A 13251-nucleotide genomic window follows, 5' to 3' on the forward strand; every position below is an offset into this window, starting at 1 on the left:
GGTTTAGTGATTTTCATAAACATGCTCGCAATGGATGAAGACYGGCCAATCAAGACAGAGCAACTAGAAGCCAGGAGACATTTATTCTCAAAAATAGAAAAAGGACAATAAAAATGTCACCTCAGTCAGATTTTGCAAACACAAAACAATTACACAACTGGTCACGAGTACTAACTTTCCCCCCCCCACAAAATGCATTAATTCAAAGTGAATTAATGGTGATGACATTGTAATATCTTACAGAAAACCAAACTAACATTTAATTACAAATAAGTTGATCGTCATTAACCTCAATGAATGAGCTGAATCCTTAATTTAGGGACAGAGGGGCATACAGTTACCCCCACAGGGACCGTAAGCAAGGTCCATGTGCTTTGTTTTCATCAACTGTTCTGAACCTCGCTGTATTAGGTGCTGTCCTCATTATCAAAGATCTCAGAGAGGAGGAAGAGCTCTTGAGGATCGTTTCTTGACACCATCTCTCCTGATTTTATCAGAACTTGGAGTTGCTCTTCAAAATTGGGGAGAACTCTACTGTTGAGGAAGTCGATGATCTCTGAAAAGAAAACACATAGAAATTAACGGCACTCTAGTCCCTATATAGTGTGCTATTTTTGACCAGGGCCCATGGTCAAAAGGAGTGCACTTTAAAGGGAATAGGTGTGATTTGGGACTATATCAAAGATCTCTTCCCCAAAGTATCATTATATTTAAATAGTACGGTCAAGGGGGACATAGCAACATTTCCTCTCCCTTTATTTCYGGGGCGGCAGGTAGCCTAGTGGTTAGAGTGTTGKACCAGTAACCGAAAGGTTGCAAGATCGAATCACCGAACTGACAGGGTAAAAATCTGTCGTTCTGCCCCTGAACAAGGCAGTTAACCCACTGTTCCTAGGCCGTCATTGAAAATAAGAATTTGTTCTTACCTGACTTGCCWAGTWAAATACAGTTTAAAAAAAATAAACAACGTCATCATAGTGATTCACGCTTAACTATTCTAACGAAATGCTAAAAACGTAGCGATAGAGAATATTGGGTGGTCCAGTGGTCTAAGCCGCTGCCTCGGGCTCCCAGGTACTGTGTACTACTGCTGTGAGCCTGGGTTTGAATCTGACCCAGTCCTCTCGCGCTCCTCTACCATCTACTTCGCTGTTTCTGTCCTCTCCACTGTCCTACTCTGTAAAATAAGAGGATAGTGTTTATGACAGTAGCTTACACCTACCACAGAAGGACATGCTCTGCCACAACGGAACGTTGGCTACCTTTAGCCTGTAGTAGTGTGTCTGAATGTAGTGCGGCGTGACATTCCTTAAAATAAATACATATAAATGTTAGCACATAGCACTGCATTACATCACACTGACATGTACTGTTGCATTCCACACTCCTAGAAGATGGAAAACACGTGTAAAGGCTTTGTCATGCATTGATCTCAGTGTTGTATTCAAAGACTTAGACAATCCTAAAAGTGAATACTAACCCAATACAAACCTCCCTCAGTGAAAATGTCACATAATAAACACAACAATGTCATCTATGACACATTGTCTAAAACCACAATCTGTGTTTAATAACAACCTCTTACCCAATTGTGTAAGCAATTTCTTCCCAGTCGATATCTGCAGCATCTTCTATCTGCTTTGCATTCAACCTTAAAGGTCAAAAATGACATGGATAAAAATTCACCATGCAACAATTTCACATGCAAATATCAGGACCAAAAGTCTACCTTTTGTCCTGTGTATCAGAACAGTTCAGAAAGGTCCAAATCAACGACACTAGACTGGGCTAATAAATCTAAAAACAAAGTAGCAAAAAAACAGATTCACCATCGCATAGATTGAATGGAAATCAACACACTTACGCTTTGATCAAATCCACTTTGCCTTGTAAGGATGTTGTGCCGCCACTGAATACTGGTTGTCCATATGCCATTTTGTGCTTCAAAACAGCCAACCTGGAAAAATAAAATCAAAGACACAGTCTAAAAAGTCAGACAAAAGTTCTGAATCTGAACGTTTGTTGTAAACAATTCAATGAGAATGAGGAGTAATGTTACAAAATAAACCAAACTCCCTGCCCACCATTTTATTCGACACTGGGACCAGTGGCGCGTTTCAACCGCCTGGCACACATCTGTCCAGGGGATGTTGTTGTACAGTTTGTCTTTCCTGACGGTGGCTGGTCCACTGCCAGGCTCTGCCTGTCCCACCAGGTGCTTCCGCACAGCTTCCATTAGTCTTTTCAGTTCTTCCTCGGTCCACGCGCCTCTGTTTGCAGCTGAGAAATACACACCAAACAAAGCGGTAGTATTGCCCCAGGTCATACAAAGCTAACAACCATTTTCCCAAAAAGATAAGTGGARCAGGATGTCCGGCAAGGATGTCAGAGTCAATATATTAAAGCTGTAATCAGTACTTGGTGACACTCCCACATTTGTTTGGGATATTACAACAACAACAAAGTTACTTCAAACACACCACAGTTATTTTCCTTCGGCCATCATTGCATGCGTGATAGAACTGCAGAATATGTACTGTGATAAAAAAAAATGTACCACGATGCTGGATATTCCTCTCTTCTGTTTCATCAACAAGACAAAAACAATAACTAAGGCGCTGGGGAGCGAACAGTGGCGATGAGTTATGCGGATTCCAGTTCCCAACGACTTACACATTTGAGCGAAACGTTTCTCTAGGGACGATCCGCTTCGGCCAGTCAACKCCGAGATCGCCGCCCACTTGTTGCCGTGCAACGTCTGCAGTTTTTTCAAAGAGTGAAGTTCTTCTTTGGTGAACCTTCGGTAAGGAAATCAAGGAAATAAGCATTCAAAGTGCCTCAATGTGTCTGTAAATGTTAGCAAACCATAAAGTGGTTCATACCAGAACAAGAGCACAGTTGTGAACACTAAAGAAAATGTCAATTCAGTATTACTATACTTCCGTACACTGTATATAGAGGCAACATAATGTATAGCCATCATAGCCGTTTATGACCGTGAGGGTCATTTCCTTATAGTAACGAGCCCCGTCTCACCTGCCCTTGTAGTTGCTGCCATCAAATATTTTCCTCCCACGTATATAGACTTGATGCCAAGGCCTGGGTATTCCTTCACCTGGAACAACAAGAGGTGAGATCAGTTTTCTGGGAAATTCCTAAGCACATTTTTTTGACCACTGTAGACAATGCTGAAGAACAGGGATGTAATGTGGATAAAACTTGTCAGAAAGTGCTCTAATCGAATGAACCTTGCTACAATACGACACACCTATTATTTCATGGAATCTGTGCTGCCTCTTCAATTGCTTGATATTTGCTTCTTCCTCTTTGAAGCGCTGTGGATGGAAGAGCTTAGAGCCACTCTGAATCCCAGTGAGAGCCAGGAAGTCGTAGACGTTACTCTTGATTCGTTCGTTCTCCTGCGTACTGAATCTTCCACTTCGCAGGGAAAGGCCTGGGAACAACAGACGATTCAACTGGTTAGGTCTAAAATGATAAAACATATGATAATACATTCAGTCTCATCTCTAAACACAGTAACATCTTACATATCATTGCTACAATGTTACATACCGGCGTGATTAACGCTCAAAAATATTGAACCATGAGTGACTGAAGAATAAGCTTACCTTGTCTTCGGAATTCCCTGAATCGATCAAGATCATACTTGATCATCTTATGGATCTCGGCAACCGACTTTGACTCAACATTGGGAATGAAATCTTTGAGATCATTCAGAGCCTGCCAGTCGTCCACACTGTAGCATAGTGAGGGGAGAAAATTCTAAATTATATTCTGGTACACCGCATTCACAAAATGTCTGGTTTTCACCAGCAAATGCCTCTGGGCGACTCCACAGTAACAGAGTGATGCGGGGACTCAGATTTCACTTTAAAAATGTCAAACAAAAACCAATGATTGCAAAGTTAAAGTTCGACAGAAAATTTTACAAAAACACATTTAGTTGAAAATGAGGGTTGGTAACAGAATGAGGGTTTGTGCAGCTGGTGCACTCATTCTGTAACCAATCTTTGCATCTGCACTGTTCAACAAGTAGCTTAAATGAGTGTTCGTAAAATGTTCAGTGGAAATGGTTAAAAGTCATCATTGTGCCTAGAGTTCTATGGTTCGTTTAACTTTGCAAACATTGGTTTTTGTTGGGCATACATTAAAATGAAAAATCTGAGTCTCAGCATCACTCTTATTGTGGAATTGCCTTACTGTCAATGGTTGTGTTCACTTAGGAAATCACTCTTTCAAAATACACTAGATTCACACTTCAATACAAGTGAACCAGGTTTCCTTCTACTCACCTTTGAGTTTCTTCCTTTAGGCTGGGTTTGTTGTGTTGGGTCCCTGTCTCAACCATGGTTGAATGGGCGCCCTCTGTCTCACCGTTTGTTCCAGCATCATGAGTCCTGTTGACATTTGGAACAGCTAAATCCAAAACACCTTCTGCAGAGTGGACACTGTCCATTCCCTTGTCTGACTCTCTGCTGCGTTTTTTCTTTCTCCCGCTGCCCTCCACAGCTGTAGACCCTCCATCTGTTTTCSACCTCTTTGACTTCAATTTTCTTTCAGTTTGTTCTTTTATACCTGGAAGGTCTGCTTTATCTGGACAATCATTCAGTTCACTCTCTCTGTGTTTTTTCTTCTTTTGTTTCCTCTTCTCTTTTACATTCTCCTCTGCCTCAGTTACCATACTTTCACCTCTCTTGACTGTTTCAGTGTGCAGTTCTATGATTTCTGGATCCTCTGCTGTTGTTGAAACTGTCCGACGGCTTTCCGCTCCCTCTTCAAGTTCTGTTTGTCTGTTCTTGTGCTTCTTCTTACTCTTTCTGGCCTCATCTGGTGCAGTTACAGCTGAAACATCTACTGCAGACTTTGAGAGGACACAGTCTATCCCCCGTTCTGGCTCAATGTCATTATGTTTTCTCTTTTTCTTCCGGCTATTCATATTCTTCTCATCAGCAGTCACTCCCTCCGCTCCCACCTGTTGYGTTTGAAGATTCTTTGACTTTTTCTTTGTTTTCCCACTAGTTTGTTCCTCAGGATCTGGTACCYCCATKTCATCTTTAATAACATGTTGCTGCTTCTTTTGCTTTCCTTTTTTGAGTTTCTTCCTCCCTTTCTCCACCACTTCCAGCTCGGTCACTGTTTGCTCTTTATGTTTAGGTTCTGTCAACTCGTGACCATCCTTTAGATTATGCTCAATTGCCGGTTCTTCTGGTCCCTGTTCAGAGAGTACTTTAGTCTTCTTCTTCTTTTTTTTTTTGCATCCCTCGACTGTATCAGGTGCCACTGATGAGATTAATTCAGGAGTTTCTTCAAATAGAAGAGGGGATACTCGAGACATCTCAAGCAATATGGAATTCTCACTTGCCTCTTGTTTGGTGGATGTTAAAGTCCCCAGCATGGTGGCTGCAACTTAACCTATTTTCTCTATCTGTAAGAGAAAGACAAGATTAATGTTTTCCATTGTTTCCTAAATGTGACAGCATGGATAGGCATGAACGTTAGCAGCTATGTAACGTTAACTAGTTACCATAATTCGATTAGCAAAATACGTGCATATGAAAACACAAGTTGACTTTTTCGTACATACGGGCACAAGTGTGATCAATGTTGGGATAACTAGCTAGCTACTATAGCTAAACATAGCTAGCTACTATAAGCTAACTAGCTAGTTAGCTACTATAGCTAGCTGGCTAGCTACTATAGCTAACTGGCTTAGCTACTATAGCTAGCTTAGCTACTATAGCTACTGCTAAGCTACTATAGCTAGCTAGCCTAGCTACTATAGCTAGCATGCAGCTACTATAGCTAGCTGGCTAGCTACTATAGCTAGCTGGCTAGCTACTATAGCTAGCTGGCTAGCTACTATACTAGCTGGCTAGCTACTATAGGCTAGCTGGCTAGCTACTATAGCTAGCTGGCTTAGCGGCTACATAACATATGATAGTTCACCAAATAGTCTAGCTAGCCTGCTACGTAAATCAAATTTGATAAAACTCGTAAAGAAAAACAAGTGCACCTGGTTGAACACGTGCGGAAAGTGGAACCTTTGCGACAAAGCTACATAGCCGGAAATGTACATCTCTTCTTCGGCATTAGCAAGTTAATAATTTGTGTGTATGACTGTGACAAAAGCTAGCTACTGCCACTCTGTGGTGGTGGATGTACTATTGAAATATAACATATTGAGTTATCCCATCTGCATTCCCAACGATTAGGATTTGTAGGTCTAAATTAGTATTCCCGCTATGCAGTGGTGGAAAAAGTGCCCAATTGTCACACTTGAGTAAAAGTATAGATACCTTATTAATATTAAGTCACTCAAGTAAAAGTGAAAATAAAAGTCTAAAAGTATTTGGTTTTAAATATACTTAAGTATCAAAAGTAAAAGTACAATTATAAATCATTTAAAATTCCTTATGCAAAGCAGATGGCACAATTTCCATTTTATATTTATTTACGGTTAGCCAGGGCCACACTCCAACATTCAGACATTTACAAAAGATATATGTGTGTTTAGCGTGTCATTCAGACCAGAGGTAGTAGGGATGAGCACGTGTTCTCTTGTTAAACTTGAGCATTTGACCTGCTAAGCATTAMAAATGTACAGAGTACTTTTGGTTGTCAGGAAAAGTGTATGGAGTAAAATATTTTCTTTAGGAAGGTAGTGAAGTAAAAGTTGTCAAAAATATAAATATTAAAGTAAAGTACAGATACCCCCCCAAAAAACGACTTAAGTAGTACAGCGATGAGTGTTGTGTGTTATAGAGGGWTATAAATAGATTTTGGTATGCTATTTCTATAGGCCTAACTCAGGTCTAACTCATTATAATAGCCTATATTTTTGTTCTAAAGTAAATRTAGATATGCTTTATAGTATTAGTCTACACAGCCTGAGATTGGTTTTGATTGATTTGATAATAATAATCCATGCCACGGCGCACAGTGCTCGGTSTGATGTSAGGTCTGAATACTAGAGAACATGTAGCCTACCATCTGGAGAGTTAATTAAAGATTCGTAAGTGAAGAGAGAAGTTGTCCTGATATTTCTTATTCCTATCCACCTTGACTTACACAGTCAATACAYTGGCAGCCTTTCAACATTAGGATACAATATTTTCTCTAGCCTAGATAGGCTATCAATCTACCTCTCTCACACACGACATGGGCAGTTTAAATCGGTCAACAATTGTATTTATTAAAGATGATCACAAAGAATGTGTCGGTAACTCTGCATTATAGTACAGCATATTTATTTTGGACTGAAGCCAGAAAACTAGTGTATGAGTGAGTCACTCAGCTTTATGCTGACAAATATCACACTTGACTCAAGTCATTAATAGCTCAGGTCTTGAAAATATGAGCCAAGAGCAGCACCGACCTTTTTCCCTTCAGTATCCAATGTATTTAAATGACCATGTGAGCACCGCCCGACGCCGATGGATGTCAAATTTTTTGGGTCATTTCGCTCACAGGGGAGACTCATATAGACGATTTCCCTGTCGGTTTTTCCTCCCTGTACTTTCTTTCATTCAGTTTATTCTTCATACAGGCAAAGAACGACTTCATGTTTCAGAAACTCATGTTACAGGGCCTACTATCACTCCTTTCCGCTGCATCCTCCTCCTATCCCACAACAAGTGAGAAGGGTGCAATTGCAGCCCGCATTTCAGGTGATTCCTGCATGTGGGCATTTCTGYATCTGCAGGAAACCCTCTTTATACTTCTATTGGTCAGTTTTTAAGTTAGGACTGGCGGGAGGTGAGGGTGCTCCAGTACAGAAGGTGCTGTTAACTTAGGGCTAGGCCCCTTTTTTCTCAATTTCCGCCTGAATGACGTGCCCAAAGTAAACTGACTGTTGCTCAGACCCTGAAGCCAGGATATGCATATAATTGGTACTATTGGAAAGAAAACACTTTGAAGTTTGTTTTCACTGTAATAGCTACTCTAAATTGTTCAGTGCAGTTAGATTAACAAGAATTTAAGCTTTCAACCGATGTAAGACACTTAAATACCTAAATGTTTAATATCCATAATTTTTATGATTATTTATTTGAATTGCGCGCCCTCCAGATTCACCGGAAGTTGCCCCGCTAGTGGGACGCCTAGCCCTAAAATTAATGCACAATAATGTTGGATGCCAACAGCCTATAAACCCCACAGAAGAAGGGGCGGGGACAACAATGATAGCTAGCTAGCTGTACACCGGTAGACAGTGTTCTTCGCGCTGTTTTCCCACAGTTCTGTTAACAATGGTGAAAGCAGGTGTTCGGCAGGCGGGTAGCGAAGGACACTGTGTGGTAACTTTGCCCTTACAAAAAAGATTGCAGTCATAGTGCAGTATAACTGCAGTATGCTGCAAATACTGCATCCAAAATAATAGTTTTTTTACTGCAGTAATTATACTGCATCCAAAATACCACAGTCGACTGCAGTTACTGCACTTTTACTGCTGTTTCAAAACGGCAATCTTTTTTTGCAAGGGAGTCAGCTAGTCCTAAAGGGGACTCCGTTACACAGCAGACGGGAGGCGACACCGGGTGATGGCTAACTATCAAGCTAGCACACGGTGTCGCTAACTATCAAGCTAGCTAGCGCACGCTGACACCCCAGCCTCCCACCTGCTGGCTAGCGGGAGGCGGGGACGACCGGTAGATGGGCGAAAAAACATTTTATTTCCCTTTTGACMCACATTCAAAAGTGTTGCACAACCATTCATACATCATTCAAACTCTTCAAATATAATTTTGAAACTGGTCCGTATTTCACATTTTCACACAGACCCAAGGTCTATGGCCACCGAGCAGGATCCGACCTGGGATCCAAGGGTCAACTAAGAATTTCAGACCGACTGATCGGGATCCGAGGGTCAACTAAGAAAACTTGTCTTGCAAAACATTTTGGTACTGAATCAACAGTGGACTAATGACAAAAATACCAAAATAACATTTTTGAGTGTATTTTTCCTTGAAGTTAAAATATGAGACCAGATTCCAATGACCCCATACTTAGATGTAATGACAACTTCAATGTGGACGAGCCTATGTGTTTTAAAATATTGGAAACTTCAATGTGGCCGACACTGTGTCTAAATTGACACCACCCACACATCACAGTCAATCATCTTTCTGTCCTGCAGGAATCTGAGGCAACTATGATCTAGTCTCATAAGTTACCTGACTAGTAAAGAGGAATGCTTTTTTAAATCGTTCTTCGAACAGAAGTGAACATTTCGGCAGTTCTGGGAACTTAATTTTTAGGTTGCAGGGATGTTCTTAGAACGTTTTACTGTGGTTCCGTGATTGTTTTCCTGGGAGGTTTTATTAATGTTCAGAGAATGTAAATTATAGGTTATTTGAAGATAATGAATTAACATTCTGAGAACATGTTTCAATAAGACTTTGAATAACAATGCTAGCTTAGGTTAACGGGGTCAGCTCCAATCTGCAATGGGGCCGACCAATCAGCTGCTTGGGGGAATCCAGGAAGCCATTTCCTGAAATACATACACATACATACAAACCCACAACAACACAGAAACTGGGGAACATAACACCCACACATTACAGTCAATCATCTTTCTGTCCCGCAGGAATCTGAGGCAACTATGATCTAGTCTAGTAAGTTACCTCCCTGCTACCCAGAGGATGTTACAGTAGTTAGTGAAAATGGCCCAGAGGGTGTTTCAGTACTTACCCAGCTAGCACTAGTTCTGTCAAACTGGTTGTTGATCATTGCTAGACAACCATTTTCAGGTCTTGCCATAGAAATTCAAGTACATTTAAGTCAAAACTGTAACTCGACGACTTAGGAACATTCACTGTCCTCTTGGTAAGCAACTCCAGTGTAGATTTGGCCTTGTGTTTTAGGTTATTGTCCTGCTGAAAGGTTAATTAATCTCCCAGTGTCTGGTGGAAAGCAGACTTAACCAGGTTTTTCTCTAGGATTTTGCTTGTGCTTAGCTCCATTCCGTTTMTTTTTTTATCCTGAAAAACACCCCAGGCCTTAACGATTACAAGTATACCCATAACATGATGCAGCCATCACTATGCTTGAACATATGAAGTTGTACTCAGTAATATGTTTTGCCCCAAACATAACACTTTGTATACAGGACAAAAAGTGAATTGCTTTGCCACATTTTTTGCAGTATTACTTTAGTGTCTTGTTGCAAACAGTATGCATGTTTTTGAATATTTTTTATTCTGTACAGGCTTCCTTCTTTTCACTCTATCAATTAGGTTAGCATTGTAGAGTAACTACAATGTTGAAACTGTTTTAAAGTAACCATTGGTCTCGTGGTGAAATCCCTGAGCGGTTTCCTTCCTCTCCGGCAACTGAGTTAGGAAAGTAGTTACTGTATCGTGTAGTTACTGGGTGTATTGTCACACCATCCAATGTGTAATTAATAACTTCATCATGCTCAATAGGATAACAAAGGGGTTGAATACTTATTGACTCAAGACATTCAATGTCTGCTTTTTTTTCTTCCCATCTACCAATAGGTTCCCTTCTTTGCGAGGCATTGGTAAACCCTCCTGGTCTTTGTGGTTGAATGTGTGTTAGAAATTCACTGCTCGACTGAGGGACCGTACAGATAATTGCATCTGTGGGGTACAGAGATGAGGTAGTCATTCAAAAATCATGTTAAACACTATTATTTCACACAGATTGAGTCTATGCAACTTATTATGTTACTTGTTAAGCACATTTTTACTCCTGAACGTATTTAGCTTTGCCGTAACAAAGGGGCTGAATACTTATTGACTGAAGACATTTCAGCTTTTCATTTTTTAGGAATTTGTCCAAAATTTGAAAATCAGAATTCCACTTTGACATTATGGGGTATTGTGTGTAGGAAGGTGGGAAGGTTGTATGSAAAATAACCATATTTTAACCATACTCTCACCAAGCTGTAAAAAGCAAATGGTTCTCAGAACATTATGTGCTAGCTGGGTAGTGAACATGGCCAGACACACGAGGTATGTGGCATCATGGAACTGTAGCTTTCATACATTCAGAGAGAGATGCAAGTGTGTTTCCCGATCACATCTTTWAWTTTTTTTATTTCACCTTTATTTAACCAGGTAGGCTAGTTGAGAACAAGTTCTCATTTACAACTGCGACCTGGCCAAGATAAAGCAGCAGTGTGAACAGACAACAACACAGAGTTACACATGGAGTAAACAATAAACAAGTCAATAACACAGTAGGGGAAAAAATGAGTCTATATACATTGTGTGCAAAAGGCATGAGGAGGTAGGAATAAATAGGCCATAGGAGCGAATAATTACAATTTAGCAGATTAACACTGGAGTGATAAATCATCAGATGATCATGTGCAAGTAGAGATACTGGTGTGCAAAGAGCAGAAAGTAAATAAATAAAAACAGTAAGGGGATGAGGTAGGTAAATTGGGTGGGCTGTTTACAGATGGACTATGTACAGCTGCAGCGATCGGTTAGCTGCTCAGATAGCAGATGTTTAAAGTTGGTGAGGGAAATAAAAGTCTCCAACTTCAGCGATTTTTGCAATTCGTTCCAGTCACAGGCAGCAGAGAACTGAAGGAAAGGCGGCCAAATGAGGTGTTGGCTTTTGGGATGATCAGTGAGATATACCTGCTGGAGCGCGTGCTACGGTGGTGTTGTTATCGTGACCAGTGAACTGAGATAAGGCGGAGCTTTACCTAGCATGGACTTATAGATGACCTGGAGCCAGTGGGTCTGGCGACGAATATGTAGCGAGGGCCAGCCGACTAGAGCATACAGGTCGCAGTGGTGGGTGGTATAAGGTGTTTTAGTAACAAAACGGATGGCACTATGATAAACTGCATCTAGTTTGCTGAGTAGAGTATTGGAAGCTATTTTGTAGATGACATCGCCGAAGTCGAGGATCGGTAGGATAGTCAGTTTACTAGGATAAGTTTGGCGGCGTGAGTGAAGGAGGCTTTGTTGCGAAATAGAAAGCCGATTCTTGATTTGATTTTGGATTGGAGATGTTTAATATGAGTCTGGAAGGAGAGTTTAAGTCTAGCCAGACACTAGGTATTTATAGATGTCCACATATTCTAGGTCGGAACCGTCCAGGGTGGTGATGCTAGTCGGGCAGGCGGGTGCAGGCAGCGAACGGTTGAAAACCATGCATTTGGTTTTACTAGCGTTTAAGAGCAGTTGGAGGCCACGGAAGGAGTGTTGTATGGCATTGAGCTCGTTTGGAGGTTAGATAGCACAGTGTCCAAGGAAGGGCCAGAAGTATACAGAATGGTGTCGTCTGCGTAGAGGTGGATCAGGGAATCGCCCGCAGCAAGAGCAACATCATTGATATATCAGAGAAAAGAGACCTAATGTGAGGCTTTGAGCCTCTAGGTCTCCCACATTTGTTTCCTCACAACAGTCCAGGGATTTAAGTGTGATTACAGCAGTTAAATGATGTTTTACTAAAGGCTTAAGCAGGCCATATCCATCTCCCATCCATGATTGCTCTTGTTAGAACGTCACTTCCTCTTGAACTTGTAACTTGCAGACGTGTTGCTGTGCGTTTTGTTGCAACCTTACTTTGCTACCTGACAACTTTACGGTTTTTACTTTTTAATTACCGTTTATATTTTTAGTTTTTCCCCTCACAACTTAATTTTTTTTCTCCATTTGACTTTTCACTCCGGACGCTTTATCTGGACATGGTTCGTCAGCACCTTCAAAAGCCGAAGCTAAGTAGTAACATTAACATGATGCCTTCTAATTGCAGTCGCTGTACTCATAATATACAAGAGAACGATCGCCTTACGTCGAGGATAGCTGTGCTGCAAGCCCAGCTTCAGACGCAATCGTTAGGCAAGGGTAATTTCAGTGTAGGAAAGGATGAAACTTTCTGCGTCTGTGCCACCAGTAAGTACAGATAGTAGTATAAATCCCCTCGCACAGTCCCCACAGCCGGACAACTTTCTCATGGCTTCTGGAGGGAAATGCTGTAGGAATGCTCAACCGGTGTCGCTCATTCAGCCGACAGAAACTTTCAACCGGTTTTCCCCATTAAGCAGCGAGTCGGAGTCTGAGGCCGAGCCTTTCTTGTATCTACTCCTCCCATTACGGGGTCTGAGACGCCGAAGCTTCCCACCATTAGCTCTGACAAATTGAAAACCCTAGTCATTGGCGACTCCATTACCCGCAGTATTAGACTTAAAACGAATCATCCAGCGATCATACACTGTTTACCAGGGGGCAGGGCTACCGAACGTTA

General features: G+C 41.3%; 1 protein-coding gene across 1 annotated transcript; it reads right to left on the minus strand.

Annotated features, from left to right (window-relative positions):
* Positions 1 to 64: 64 nt before the first annotated feature.
* On the minus strand, positions 65 to 6123 carry LOC112080970 (transcription termination factor 1). Its single transcript, XM_024146915.2, has 11 exons — positions 6035 to 6123; positions 4314 to 5446; positions 3630 to 3757; positions 3269 to 3454; positions 3037 to 3115; positions 2674 to 2798; positions 2085 to 2280; positions 1865 to 1957; positions 1586 to 1651; positions 1223 to 1308; positions 65 to 556 (listed from the first exon to the last, which is right to left on the minus strand). The coding sequence occupies exons 2-11, from the start codon at positions 5414 to 5416 to the stop codon at positions 408 to 410; spliced, it is 2211 nt and encodes a 736-aa protein (XP_024002683.1). The 5' UTR covers positions 5417 to 5446; positions 6035 to 6123; the 3' UTR covers positions 65 to 407.
* Between the last annotated feature and the right edge of the window lie 7128 nt (positions 6124 to 13251).

Source organism: Salvelinus sp. IW2-2015, unplaced genomic scaffold (assembly GCF_002910315.2).
Source record: "Salvelinus sp. IW2-2015 unplaced genomic scaffold, ASM291031v2 Un_scaffold16623, whole genome shotgun sequence".
Taxonomy (NCBI): domain Eukaryota; kingdom Metazoa; phylum Chordata; class Actinopteri; order Salmoniformes; family Salmonidae; genus Salvelinus; species Salvelinus sp. IW2-2015.